The 11,788-nt window shown below is 60.1% G+C and overlaps 2 protein-coding genes across 3 annotated transcripts; one reads left to right on the forward strand and one right to left on the reverse strand.

The window, feature by feature from the left end:
• Positions 1 to 2,559: 2,559 nt before the first annotated feature.
• On the forward strand, positions 2,560 to 4,741 carry NAXE (NAD(P)HX epimerase). Its single transcript, XM_045982431.1, has 6 exons — positions 2,560 to 2,774; positions 2,864 to 2,972; positions 3,061 to 3,171; positions 3,246 to 3,359; positions 3,987 to 4,134; positions 4,470 to 4,741. The coding sequence occupies exons 1-6, from the start codon at positions 2,575 to 2,577 to the stop codon at positions 4,670 to 4,672; spliced, it is 885 nt and encodes a 294-aa protein (XP_045838387.1). The 5' UTR covers positions 2,560 to 2,574; the 3' UTR covers positions 4,673 to 4,741.
• A 135-nt stretch (positions 4,742 to 4,876) lies between these two features.
• GPATCH4 (G-patch domain containing 4) lies at positions 4,877 to 11,526 on the reverse strand. 2 transcript variants are annotated; one of them, XM_045982430.1, is made up of 9 exons: positions 11,318 to 11,526; positions 9,469 to 10,423; positions 8,793 to 8,928; positions 8,276 to 8,349; positions 8,081 to 8,173; positions 7,894 to 7,980; positions 6,604 to 6,695; positions 6,326 to 6,376; positions 4,877 to 6,129 (listed from the first exon to the last, which is right to left on the reverse strand). In XM_045982430.1, the coding sequence occupies exons 3-9, from the start codon at positions 8,869 to 8,871 to the stop codon at positions 5,310 to 5,312; spliced, it is 1,296 nt and encodes a 431-aa protein (XP_045838386.1). In that variant the 5' UTR covers positions 8,872 to 8,928; positions 9,469 to 10,423; positions 11,318 to 11,526; the 3' UTR covers positions 4,877 to 5,309. The 2 variants fall into 2 exon arrangements, with proteins under 2 accessions (XP_045838386.1, XP_045838385.1); XM_045982429.1 differs by lacking the exon at positions 9,469 to 10,423.
• Positions 11,527 to 11,788: the final 262 nt, after the last annotated feature.

An 11,788-nucleotide genomic window follows, 5' to 3' on the forward strand; every position in this document is an offset into this window, starting at 1 on the left:
AGGGAGGACGCAGAGCTGCAGTCCTGGGCTCCAGGACGGGACGCCGGCCGCACTCTGGCAGATGGCAAACGGAGGCGTTTACATGGAAATAAGATAACCCGTTCTCGCGCGTCGGGGAAGGGGCTTCTACTACACCGTGAAGTACTTCACGCTGAGAGTTTGAGGAGCCGTTAAAACGCCTGCAGAGGACCTCGCCTGTGCCACGCGTGGAACAGGCGGCTGGGGACACGGCAGCTCACCTTCCTTGGCACCTTGTCAGGCATTCGAGATGTCTTGTGTGGGATGCAGGTCCACCTCCTGTTAACAAAGCCTGACGTACCCTGCCTTTAAAGAGAGACCAATTTGTTCCTCTCCCATGAAAGCAGCCCCGGCTCGCGGAGCTCGGGGAGTCCACAGGACGCCCCGCTGTCCCTCAACACAGGTTTCCCCTGCCCTGGTCTAAAATGGCTGCTCCGCAGCGGCACAGCCCTTCTTCCCAGCCGCCAGGAGGGAAAGACGAAGTGCGGGAAAATAAGCTGGTTTTTTTTTTTTTCCCCCAAAGGGAGGACCTGGGCAACACACGTCCCCTCTGCTCATTGGTCAGCATGTAGTCACATGTACATGCCTCGCTGCTGCAAGGGAGAGTGGGAAATGTAGTGTTCAGCTGGGCAGCCTGGCAACCAGACTCAGCTCAGGGGTTCTGCTGCCAAAGGAAGAGAAGAGAATGGATTTTGGGGGACAGGTTAGCACCTGCCACACGGGAATATTGACACTGGGTCAGGCCAGTTCTGTATCAACCGTCACAAGCTCTACCATTTAATAGCTGTATGTTCTTTTTTTTTTTTTAAAGATTTTATTTATTTACTTGACAGAGAGAGAGAGAGACAGCAAGAGAGGGAACACAAGCACGGGGAAGAGGCAGAGGGAGAAGCAGGCTTCCAGCCGGCGACTGATGCGGGGCTCAATCCCAGGATCCTGGGGCCATGACCTGAGCCGAAGGCAGACGCCCAACGACTGAGTCACCCAGAAACCCCTAGCTGTGTGGTCTTTGGAAAATTACTTGACTTCTCTGTGCTATAATGTGAGGATAAAGCTAGGTCATAGGATTGACGGGATGAAATAGGGAAGCATCTGGAACTCAGCAGGGGTGTGATCCCTGTGTCCTTCCTAACTTGTTTTAAAGGCATTTCCCAAAGAATACTCTGGAAGTCTGAAAGGCAGCAGTAAGATGGAGTAGGTCTTCAGCTCCACCTTCCTCGGGACGGCCCTCCGGTGGCTGTCTTATAAATTCTGGGCACGTGCGTGTCACTGTCTTATTCCTACATCGCGACGGAATGAAGTCAGCAGTGACAGCGCTCTACCTATTTCCGCACGCGTGGAAGGGCCGCGCCCTATAGGATAATGCTTCAGAGTACAGATGAGCTCAAGCTGCTTGGACCCTAGCTCCCTGGACAGCTGTCACTGTATCATTGGGCACGTCAGTCAACATCTCGGAGCTTAGTTTTCTGCGTCTGTAAAATGGGGATAGTAACAGGGCTGCTGCAAGGATAAAATGAGCTAATTCACGTTAGTGCGGGGCACATGCTCAAAAAACACGCCTCACACTGTGTTTTAGAGATGAGTCTTCAGGGGGCACTTGGATGGCTCAGTCAGAAGACCCTATGACTCTTGATGTCAGGGTGATGAGTTCAAGCCCCATGCTGGGTGTAGAGATTACTTAAAATCTTTAACAAAAATAAATAAAAGTAATCTTTACACCCTCATGACCTGGAGATCACCGCCGCATGTTCCTCCCGCAGAGGCGGCCAGATGCCCCACCATAGGTATTATCCATCTTGATAAAGTGGGTAAACGCTGAGCATCAGGGAAACGGCGCGAGCCATCCTGGTAAGCAAAGGCGGGCAGGGGCAGCTAATGTGGTTGGGACAGGGGTCCCAAACTACACCGCAAACAGCAATCCACACGGCCTTGCGGTTAACTTTCAAGTCTCTGCGCTCCTTGCTTGCCGACCTAAGTCCCTTGGTCTGTAGCAGGACACCCCCTTTCCTTGAGGCGCGAAGGGACTCGAACACTAGGCCTGCTCAGGGTCGTGGGCACCAACGACTCGCCGCCCGAGCCCCCGCCCCCATTTCTGGCGCTCTCCCCTTCAAAACGCTCCTGGCGCGCTCGGGTTGAAGGCTGGCCCTGGGGTACCGGTCCACCTTGCGCCCAGGTCGCCCGCTCCCGGAATAAAGCCCCGCTCCCTTCCCACCGCGCTTGTCCCTCTAGCAGGGGCCGTGCAGCGCGCGCGGCCCAGCGGAGCGGGGAACCGCCAGCCGCGACGGCGAGGACCCGAGCTCCGGGCCGGCCTTGTGAGCGCCCGCACCTTCGAAGTGGGAGCTCACGGGCCGCGGACACCAGGAGGGCCCCGTCCACTCAGCCCGGCAGTGCCAGGGCAGGACCCCGGGTTAACCGCCCCATCACCGGCGCCCGGCCGCCTATTACTACACACTTTGCCCGCGGCGCGGCCCCGCCCCCCGGAATGCGAGGCCCCGCGCCCGTGGGGGCGGGGCGAAACAGCGGCTCCGCCTCCGGGGGCGGAGCCGGGGGCCGCACATGCGCCGGGCGAGCTCCATGTCCGCCCTGCGGACGCTGCTGGGGCTCGGGCTGCTGGCCGCGGGCTCCCATCTGCGGCGCGTCCCGGGTCAGGCCGGCACCTGCCGTGCGGGGCCCGCGTGGTGGGGGACGCGGCGGCCGCGCTCGGGCGGCCCCGGGGAGCCGGCGGGCATGGCGAGCCCGGCGGTGAAGTACCTGAGGTAGGCGAGGCCCGGGCGGCTCGCTGCGGGGCGGGAGCGGGGACGGGCCGCGCGCGGGGCGCCGACACTGAGGCTGGGGGTGTCCGCAGCCAGGAGGAGGCCCAGGCAGTGGACGAGGAGCTGTTCAACGAGTACCAGTTCAGCGTGGACCAGCTAATGGAGCTGGCCGGGCTGAGCTGCGCCACGGCCATCGCCAAGGTCAGCGGCCTGGGCACCTCCGCGTGGCGGGTGGGGGGACCGCGGGCCGGGCGGGCGCCCCTGACTGCCCTCTGACCCCCGCCTCCAGGCCTATCCCCCCAAGTCCATGTCCCGGAGCCCCCCCGCCGTCCTGGTCATCTGCGGGCCCGGGAATAACGGAGGAGACGGGCTGGTCTGCGCGCGGCACCTCAAGCTCTTCGTGAGTGTGCGGGCGAGGGCCGGGCGGCGGGGCTTCCGGGACCTGGGCTGGACGACCCTTCTCTTTTCCTCTAGGGCTACCAGCCAACCATTTATTACCCCAAAAGGCCGAACAAGCCGCTCTTCATAGCGCTGGTGACCCAGTGTCAGAAAATGGAAATCCCTTTCCTTGGTGAAATGCCCCGGGAGGTAGGTGGCTCCAGTGGGGTCCTCCCCTTCCCCAGCACCGCCGGCCTCCCGCTCCCGCGCCGAGCTCGCTCGCTGATCTCTCCGGAGGGTGGACTCCGCGCAGGCGGGGCGGGGGTGCCGATCGGGCTGTTTGAGGAGGGGGAGCCCCTGCCGGAGACGTGCTCCATCAGCGCCCTCCTGCTGCCTTCCCCGAAGCCCCTCTCCCTTCACTTCCACCGTCAGCGCTTTCCCGCTGAGGTCAGGACCTGTAAGCAGTAACCTGCCTCATCCTAAACCCTTTCCTTAGTCTACAGACTAGGGGTGGAAGTGAGAACTTTGAGTTTAACACATTCAACAGCAGAAGAGACTGGGATGATGCAGAAAAGGCAAGTGGCTTGTCCTGACTCCTGGCCTCAAGCCGTCCCACCCTGTACCTCCCTCAGGGTCCAGCAGGCCCTTGGAACAGACCTGTCTGGGCTCAGCTTGGCCTAATCAATGACCAGCTTGCACTGTAGTGCCTCCTAAATCGGTGACATATTTGTGCCTCTGCAAGTGGTGTGTGCAAGGGACAGCCGTCTCCCACCAAGGGCCCTCTGTGCGGCTGCGGACTGTGACGTGCTCCCCTTCCTGCCCCCCCCACCCCCCCAGCCCAGGCTGATCGACGAACTGTACGAGCTGGTCGTGGACGCCATCTTTGGCTTCAGCTTCAAGGGTGATGTCCGGGAGCCATTCCGCAGTATCCTGAGCATCCTGAATGGGCTCACGGTGCCCATCGCGAGCATCGACATCCCTTCAGGTGCTGGGTCCAAGGAAGCTGGGGGCTGGGGGTTGGGGCTGGGACCCTGCCTTGTCCTGAGACAGGCACCTAGGTGTCCTCGTTCTTGACCCAAGGCTCAGACCAAGCTTAAAGCTGCATCTGGAGGGGCAGAACACAATTGTGTAGGTTCCACAAACGGGCCAGGGAGCAGAATTGAGGACTACTGCCCTATGTGTTGGATCCAAGAGACCAAAGCCCAGGAGTCCACGGAGCTTCTAGGACACAGGGGCCTCCCGCTCCTTCAGGACGGGTAGAGCAGGGCACGAAGAGGAACAGATCTCATCCTCTTTTCCTGAATACCATGCTCTTTCCAGGATGGGACGTGGAGAAGGGGAACTCTGGAGGGATCCAGCCAGACTTGCTCATCTCCCTGACAGCACCCAAAAAGTCGGCCACTCAGTTCACTGGGCGCTACCACTACCTGGGGGGTCGCTTTGTGCCACCTGCTCTGGAAAAGAAGTACCAGCTGAATCTGCCGCCCTACCCCGACACCGAGTGTGTCTACCGTCTGCAGTGAGGGGAGCTGGGCGGCCGTTCCTCCCAATAAAGACTTCGTGGCCCTCTCCAGAGCCGTGAAATCCGGGGAGCCTTCCTGGCAGTAATGTATAACGGGCGGCAGGAGTCAGAGAGCGACCTGGCAGACTCGGGTCACCTGTCTAGGGGGTCAGAACCGGCCAGAGGCGGCTGGGGCGTTTGGGTGCAACAAACGTGGACTTTCAGAAGCTGAGAAAAGCTCCCAAGTGAGGTTCTCTGAGCTTCCCCTTCCACTCAACAGGGCGGCGAGTCTATGGAGGGTGAACAGAAGGAATTTCTTTGGAGGTGTCCAAGGAAACCCTGCGCTGTATTCAGAGGTTCCCAGGCTGGGAGTGGAGAAGCAGGAAGCACACCCAGGCTGTCGCTGAGTCGTTTACTCTAGTGCGGGGGGCCGCGGCTGCCATGTCTCTCCACGGGGCGTCCGCAGGCCCCTTCCCACAGCCCAGGCTCTCGCTCTCCGGGTTAGAAGCTTCAGGTGATGCTGCCCACACCTGGCTCTGAGCAGCTGGAGTTCAATGGTCCGCTTCCTCCGTGGGAGGGCGCAGAGGACCCTGTCAACTCAGGTCCAAGTCCACAGCTCTCCAGAAGGGAGTTCGTGGAGCCCCGCACTGACCTGACCTTCACACTCTCTTCCGTTTCTTCTTTCTCACTCTCTGGTCAGCGCTGACTGCAGCTCGTCCCTGCTGCTTCCTCTCGCCTCGGCTGCTTGGGCCGGTGCAAGCCCCACTGCCGTCATCCCCTTCATCCCTTACATCCTCCTCCTCCTCCTGCTCCTGGGGCCACGGTCTTGTCTTCTTGCTTCTCCTGCTCTTCCCCTCACCGTGCGCTCTGCTTGCTGCTTCCCGGGCCCCACCGTCCACAGCAGCCCCCCACACCGCATCCTCTGTGTTCCCGGCCCCATCCTCCGGCCGCCGCCGTCTCTTCTGTCTGCGATGCAGCTTGGCGCACGTGCTGCTCTCGGCCTGCTCTGTCCCGGCACTGGCCTCAGCCTCCTGACCTCGGGCCCCCCCATCTGGGACCCCTGTCTCCTCTGTGCCGTGCTGCCTCCTCTTCCTCTTCCTGCGGCGCTCATCGGCTCGCTCCCTGCTCTCCTGCTCTCCGGGTCCACTCGCTCCTGCGGCCTCCCTGTCCGCACTCCCCACCGCGGCTCCCTCCTGCTCCTCGGCCACCACTGCTTCTGGCTTCTGTCTTGTCTTCTTCCTGCTTCTCCAGCCCGCCTGGCCTGCGTCTCCCCCACACGCCTCTTCCGCACTCCTGGCTGTTGCTATGGCATCTCTCTCTTTCTGCTGCTTTTTCTTTTTCTTTTTTTTGGGGGGCTTGCTCTCAGACTGCAGTTGAGGGGTCTCAGGGTCCTGGCCTTTGAGACGAGCCAGGAACGCCTGCTCCTGGGCCTCCAACCGGGCAAGCTTAGCTTTCATTGTGATCCCGAGACGAGCGGCCCTGAAACAGACAGGGCCCCGCTCAAAGCGAGGTCCGGGGCGAACAGGCCTGGTCCTTGCGGGTGCGGGCAACGCTGGCGGGTGCAGGCGGGGGATCCCTCCCCTGGGTGAGAAGCGCACAGAAGAGGCACAGACCGCCCCCCAGGGCTCGTGATGGGGAGGAAAGAAGGGCCCCCAAGGAGCTGACAACTACTTACTTGTGTGCCGTGCGCCCTTCACAGGCCTGGAGCAGCATCTCCTCGGTCAGACTGTTGGGGGGAGATCAGGAATCACAAACAGCTCGTGCAAAGGCCTGACCTCTCCTGCCCTCCGAAGCCTCCCTTCAACAGAGTCCCTGTTCAGGACCTGGCACTTTCTGGGCGCCGAGGAAGCAAAGATTAGTACGACACCGTTCCACCTGAAGAAGCCCAGTCAGGCCCGAGACTTGGTCCTTTCTCTCCTCCCACACGCCCCCGGCACTAAAATGAGGTCTCACATCTTTGGAGGCTTGGGTCCCTGGTTGTCATCATCACTGTGGCTCTCCCAGTCCTTGTCTGGCTTCTCCCCACTTGATGTCAGAGTGGCCGTCTAGAAGGAGCGATCATGGGGGCGGACGAAGCCCACTCAACACCACTGCCAACCCCGCTTCCCTCCCAGAAGCCCCCGCCCCCGCCAGAATAGACAGCCACAGGTGCCGATCCACCAGCCCCCAACACAGCTCCCTGGAGACCCAGAGAGAGGGGGGCCACAGTGTACCCCCACCCTGGCAGGAGGTGGGCCGCCGGGGCGGGGGGGCGGTGGAGCCACCAGTGGGCAGAACAAGAAGGGAGGGGACGTGCTCTGGGTCACCGGGTCCTCCTGGTGTCCCCTGATGTCATCCCATGGTGCTTCTCAGCGCCCTCCCCAACACCCACCCGCAATGGTTGTAACTGAGACTGAGAAACTACTCCAGGCCAACGGGCTAGGACAGGCCGGACAGGCACGAGACCATCGGCCCAGAGGAGCCGACACGTGGGGCAGAGGGTGGACAGAACACAAGCGTTGCCTGTGCCGGAAGAGGGATACTGATCCGACTTCAGGGTTTCGGGAACTCCACGAGCTCTCGAAGACCACCACAAGTGGGCAAGTGGAAGAAGGCGGTACCTTCAAAAGAATCCGATCCCGTCCCAAGGGTAGAGGCCCGAGAACGGTGAGAGCAGGACAAGACCGCAGGGCCCGGTGAGCCGGTCCGACACATCGGGACAGTCACCCTCGGTCAGGGATGAGCCAGAGCCGCAGTGCGAGGCGTTAAGAGAGTACTCTGGCCGCTGTGGCGGTCGACTGACTGGGCCGGGCAGTGAGACCAGGTGGGGGTCTGGGGAGGAGGCTGTGACGGCAATCCGGCAGGAGAGGACGGCCACAGGGATGGGGAGAAACGGGAAAGGCTCGCTGCAGAACACGAGAGCCCCAGCTCGGAACAGGTGGCCGCGGAATGTGAGTGGGGGGGCGGTCAGATAACCTGCCGGGTCTCCTCTGGCTTCTAAGTCCTCTGCACTGGACCGCCCCTCCTACCCTGCTCTGGCGGCTGCCCGTGCCCCCCCACCCAGGCCCCATCCCCAGCCAGGTCCATGGGACCTGAAAGTCTAATTCTGGCCGCGGGTCTGCTCTCTAAGCAAATGACGGCTGACAATGTTAGGACAGTTCTAGAAGAGCAAAGGAAGGCTAGGCATGTGAAGCAACTGTTCGGGCCCTGGGGGAGACCAGGGAAGGAGAAAGGATGGACTTGCTTAACCCCAGCCCCTCGCACCTTCACAAACTTCTGGTACAGCATGTTGGGCTTGGGACGACTACAACGGGTGGTCTCCTTAGAAAGGTGCCTTAGCCGTACTCCATCCTGTGGGGAGGTATCAGTGAGTGGGGGACGTGGGTGTGCCCCACGCCCCACACGTCCCAGACCTTCACGGTCCACTCGCCCATCGATCAGCACCCCGCACCTGCCCAGTTTCCACAACCAAGCCGGCCGCAGTCTTGTTGAAGAGCTCATTCCACCAGTGGTCTGTGAACTCCTTGGCAGGGTCATGTCCCACCTGCCGGAGGGAGAAGTATGAACTCCGAGGACCTGTCCCTGTTCTGTCCCTGGGGTCCCCTGCTCCAGCCACACAGACCTCCCTCAGCCTGCCCGGTCTTACCCCATGAGTGTCCTGCTTCAGGGTCACCTTGAGGGCCTGGGTGATGCCATTCTCCTTCCGGCCCAGGCCTTTGCCTGCAGGACAGTGAGTGACCCGGTTTATTGTGCCGCCTGCCCCAAGCCCTCACAGGCATCAACACATGCCACTCCTTGTCACAACACACACTGAGCACTGGGGATGCCCTCCAGTCCCCCTCTTTCTGGTGCCTCTCCATGCAGTCTCCCTGCCTTAGTCTGAGCCCGAGCCGTCTCTCCTTCGTGGCTGTTTCAGGACGGAGGCCATGACCCTTACTCCCCCACAGTCCTCCCAAACACTTCTTTCTCATGACCCGCTGTCACATTTCTTCCACTCATCCCTTTTCTGGAAAAGTCAGAAATTTTCTTCTGCAATTTCCCTTTAAACTGGCTTTCCCGCCTCCAGCTGAATGGACTACTTATGGATGGCCCAGGGGGCAGCTGGTCCCCTGGGCTCGAACAGGGAGTTGGCGGGGACGTGGGAGGGGTCCCCCAGGGATGACCTTGTGTCCATCCATGCTTCAGCAGCTGCTTCTCAGCAAACTTCATCCCATGACTCTTGACCTCTGGGGTGACGCTCATGGTGAGACAAGAGTCCCGACTCTCAGTCCCTCACCAGAGAAGACGCTGTCATCACCCCTGCAAGAGAAAAGGAGAAAGTGCCCAAATCGTCCATCAGCTCCAGCCTGACCTCATAAAAATTCTTTTCTGAGGGGCGCCTGGGTGGCTCAGTGGGTTAAGCCGCTGCCTTCGGCTCGGGTCATGATCTCAGGGTCCTGGGATCGAGCCCCGCATCGGGCTCTCTGCTCAGCGGGAAGCCTGCTTCCTCCTCTCTCTCTCTGCCTGCCTCTCTGCCTACTTGTGATCTCTCTCTGTGTGTCAAATAAATAAATAAAATCTTTAAAAAAAAAAAAAAATTCTTTTCTGAACCTGGGGCAGAGACAGAGGAAGGAGGCCTGGTTTTTGCGCGGGGGGGGGGGGGGTGCTCCCCGTCTGACCACAGAGAGATCATCAGCATGTCCACGAGTCAAGCAGGACTGGTGTAATTAGTAACACCTAAGTTTACAGAGTGCTCATCACATGATTATTCCATTTAATTCTCCCAGCTCAGGAGGCGTTCTGGAACGTTCCATTCGGGAAAATATCATTCCTCCTTTACGAAAAGAAAGCGTGACTTGCTCTGGGTCACACAGCTAGTATGTGTAGGAACTCGGCCAGGCGGCTCGTCCGCGGAGTCCCGCTCTTCACCGTCACTCTGCCACACAAGAACAAAGCAGTAAGGGATCTTTAACCTGAGTCACGAGAATACTGAACGGAGCCGTATCTCACAACCACGCTCCAGCACTCACTGTACTCTCCAGTGTGGGGGCTCCGCGCCTCTTCCTTGCTGCTGGTCTTCAATCTTGCTGGAACACCCTTTTTGAAACTGTCTAGCTTAGGAAGGGTAACCTTGAGGCCCCTGGGTGGCTCAGTGGGTTAAGCCTCTGCCTTCGGCTGGGGTCGTGGTCTCGGGGTCCTGGGATCGAGCCACGCATCAGGCTCTCTGCTCAGCAGGAAGGCTGCCTCCCCCTCTCTCTCTGCCTGCCTCTCTGCCTACTTGTGATCTCTCTCTCTCTCTCTCTGTCAAGTAAATAAATTCTTTAAAAAAAAAAAAAAAAGAAGAAGAAGGGTGCCCTTAATGAGCATTTCATGCATACCAGGTTGACTCCATACATTGTTGTTCTGTCTTATTTAATGCTGATCGTCCTGTGGGTGGCTATTAGCTTTAATTTACAAACAAAGAAAACAAAGCCCGGGTCACAGAGCTAGTTAGGAGAGGGGAGCTGGAAAACAAGCCCAGGCTGCCTACCTGCCTCCAACGTGGCCTCTTCCTATCACACCAGTTATGAGTAGCATTTCTGTATAGTCACACAGGTGCTCCTCCTTTTGGAGCTGCATAATGGCACTATCCAGCTTATACACTAAATCTGCCTCTGAAATGGTCAGGCTGGCTTATCACACAAGACACACAAAACTTAGGACCACCACTGCTGACTCACTAAAAGTTAACTTGTATAAAGATAATTTATTACAAGGCGCCTGCGTGGCTCAGTCCGCTAAGCGGCTGCCTTCGGCTCAGGTCAGGATACCGGCTCTGGAGTTGAAGAGTGGCAAATTCAGGATGACTTACATTTCTGTTCACGTTTCTACTGTGAGGGGGCGATTACCCCAAAACCTGATACTTGAGAGTCCCGACAGAAAAGCAGGGAATGAAGAAATGGCTCTTGAATTTATATGTAAAGTAAAATTCAAACACTGGGGCCTTTAAGTCGGCCTCCAAACCCGGCCTCCTCCAGGAAGTCATCTCTGATCTATCAGTTCCCAGATTTTGATAAAAACAACAGTAACATCTAACACTGTCATTTACTCGACGCCAGTCTGCTGGCCGCTTTACACGGACCGTCTTCTTCCATCCTCCCACCGACCCTACTAGGACGTGTTATCACCCACATTTGCAAACACAGACATCGCAGAGAAGCTTATTCCTTGCCGCCAGCTGACAAGTAGAGGATCCAGGATCCCAGAACTGCTGTGAATTACCCTCAGCGTCTTGGAGCGGTCTGCGCTCCCTGACCTTCGGCGGACCGCCGCGCTCCTGGAAACCGCACGCCCTGAATCGGCGTCGGGCTTCGTTCTCCGACCCCGCGCGCTCAAGGCGGGCGTGAACGCGCTCAGCCGGTACCACCCGGGAGCTTGACCGACGGGCAGCGGTCACTGCGGACAGAAGCTACGAGACCCCAGGCTGTGCGCCGCCGGGTCGCGACGGCTGCGAGGGCGCGTCGGGAACCCCCTGCTCTCGGGTCAACCCGAGTTTTCTCACGTTAAAGCGGCGGGGGCCACTCTTCGGACCGCGGTTCCACAGGCCCCCCTCCCCGGTCTCTCGTCTCTCCTGCTGCAGCCCCACCCGGTGCGGCTACTGTCCTGCCCCCGCCTTCACTCCCGAGCCCGGCCTCCGACCGCCACCGGCCGAGGGGCGGCCGCCACTTACCGTCAGCGCGGGGCTCCTTCCGCGCGAACACGTGCGACCTCCAGCCTGCGCGCCGCCATCTTCCCGGAAGCTGCGGGCCGGCCCCTCTAGGCCGCCCACACCATAGAGGCGCCCGCCCACACCATAGAGGCGCCCGCCCACACCATAGAGGCGCCCGCCCACACCATAGAGGCGCTCTCCCACACCATAGAGGCGCCGCAGCCGGCGAGGCCGACTGCGGGGCGTCTCTTGCCTGCGCGGTTGCCGCGGAAACGGCCCGCGCGCGCGGGTCTCCGGGGTTCGGCGTGTTCCGCTTCCGGCCAGCCTGCAGCCCGGGGGAGGCGGAGGGACTTGTCCTGACGGGCGCGCGGGACGCCGAGAACAGCTTTGGCAGCGACGCCGCGCCAGTCCCGCGCCCAGAGACGGGGAAGGAAGCACGGGGCGCGCAGGGGCGGCGAGCGGGGCGTGGGGCGGCTTGCGGGGGTGAATGCT

Source organism: Meles meles, chromosome 17, assembly GCF_922984935.1.
Source record: "Meles meles chromosome 17, mMelMel3.1 paternal haplotype, whole genome shotgun sequence".
NCBI lineage: Eukaryota > Metazoa > Chordata > Mammalia > Carnivora > Mustelidae > Meles > Meles meles.

Coding starts and splice junctions, on each gene's coding strand:
- GPATCH4 (XM_045982429.1), bottom strand. CDS start 8,871: ATGAGCGTCACCCCAGAGGTCAAGAGTCATGGGATGAAGTTTGCTGAG. Junction 8,174..8,275: donor TGAAGCAGGACACTCATGGG/GTAAGACCGGGC, acceptor TCCCTCCGGCAG/GTGGGACATGACCCTGCCAA. Junction 6,696..7,893: donor TGTACCAGAAGTTTGTGAAG/GTGCGAGGGGCT, acceptor CGCTCCTTCTAG/ACGGCCACTCTGACATCAAG.
- NAXE (XM_045982431.1), top strand. CDS start 2,575: ATGCGCCGGGCGAGCTCCATGTCCGCCCTGCGGACGCTGCTGGGGCTC. Junction 2,973..3,060: donor GCGCCACGGCCATCGCCAAG/GTCAGCGGCCTG, acceptor CCCCGCCTCCAG/GCCTATCCCCCCAAGTCCAT. Junction 3,172..3,245: donor CGCGGCACCTCAAGCTCTTC/GTGAGTGTGCGG, acceptor CTTTTCCTCTAG/GGCTACCAGCCAACCATTTA.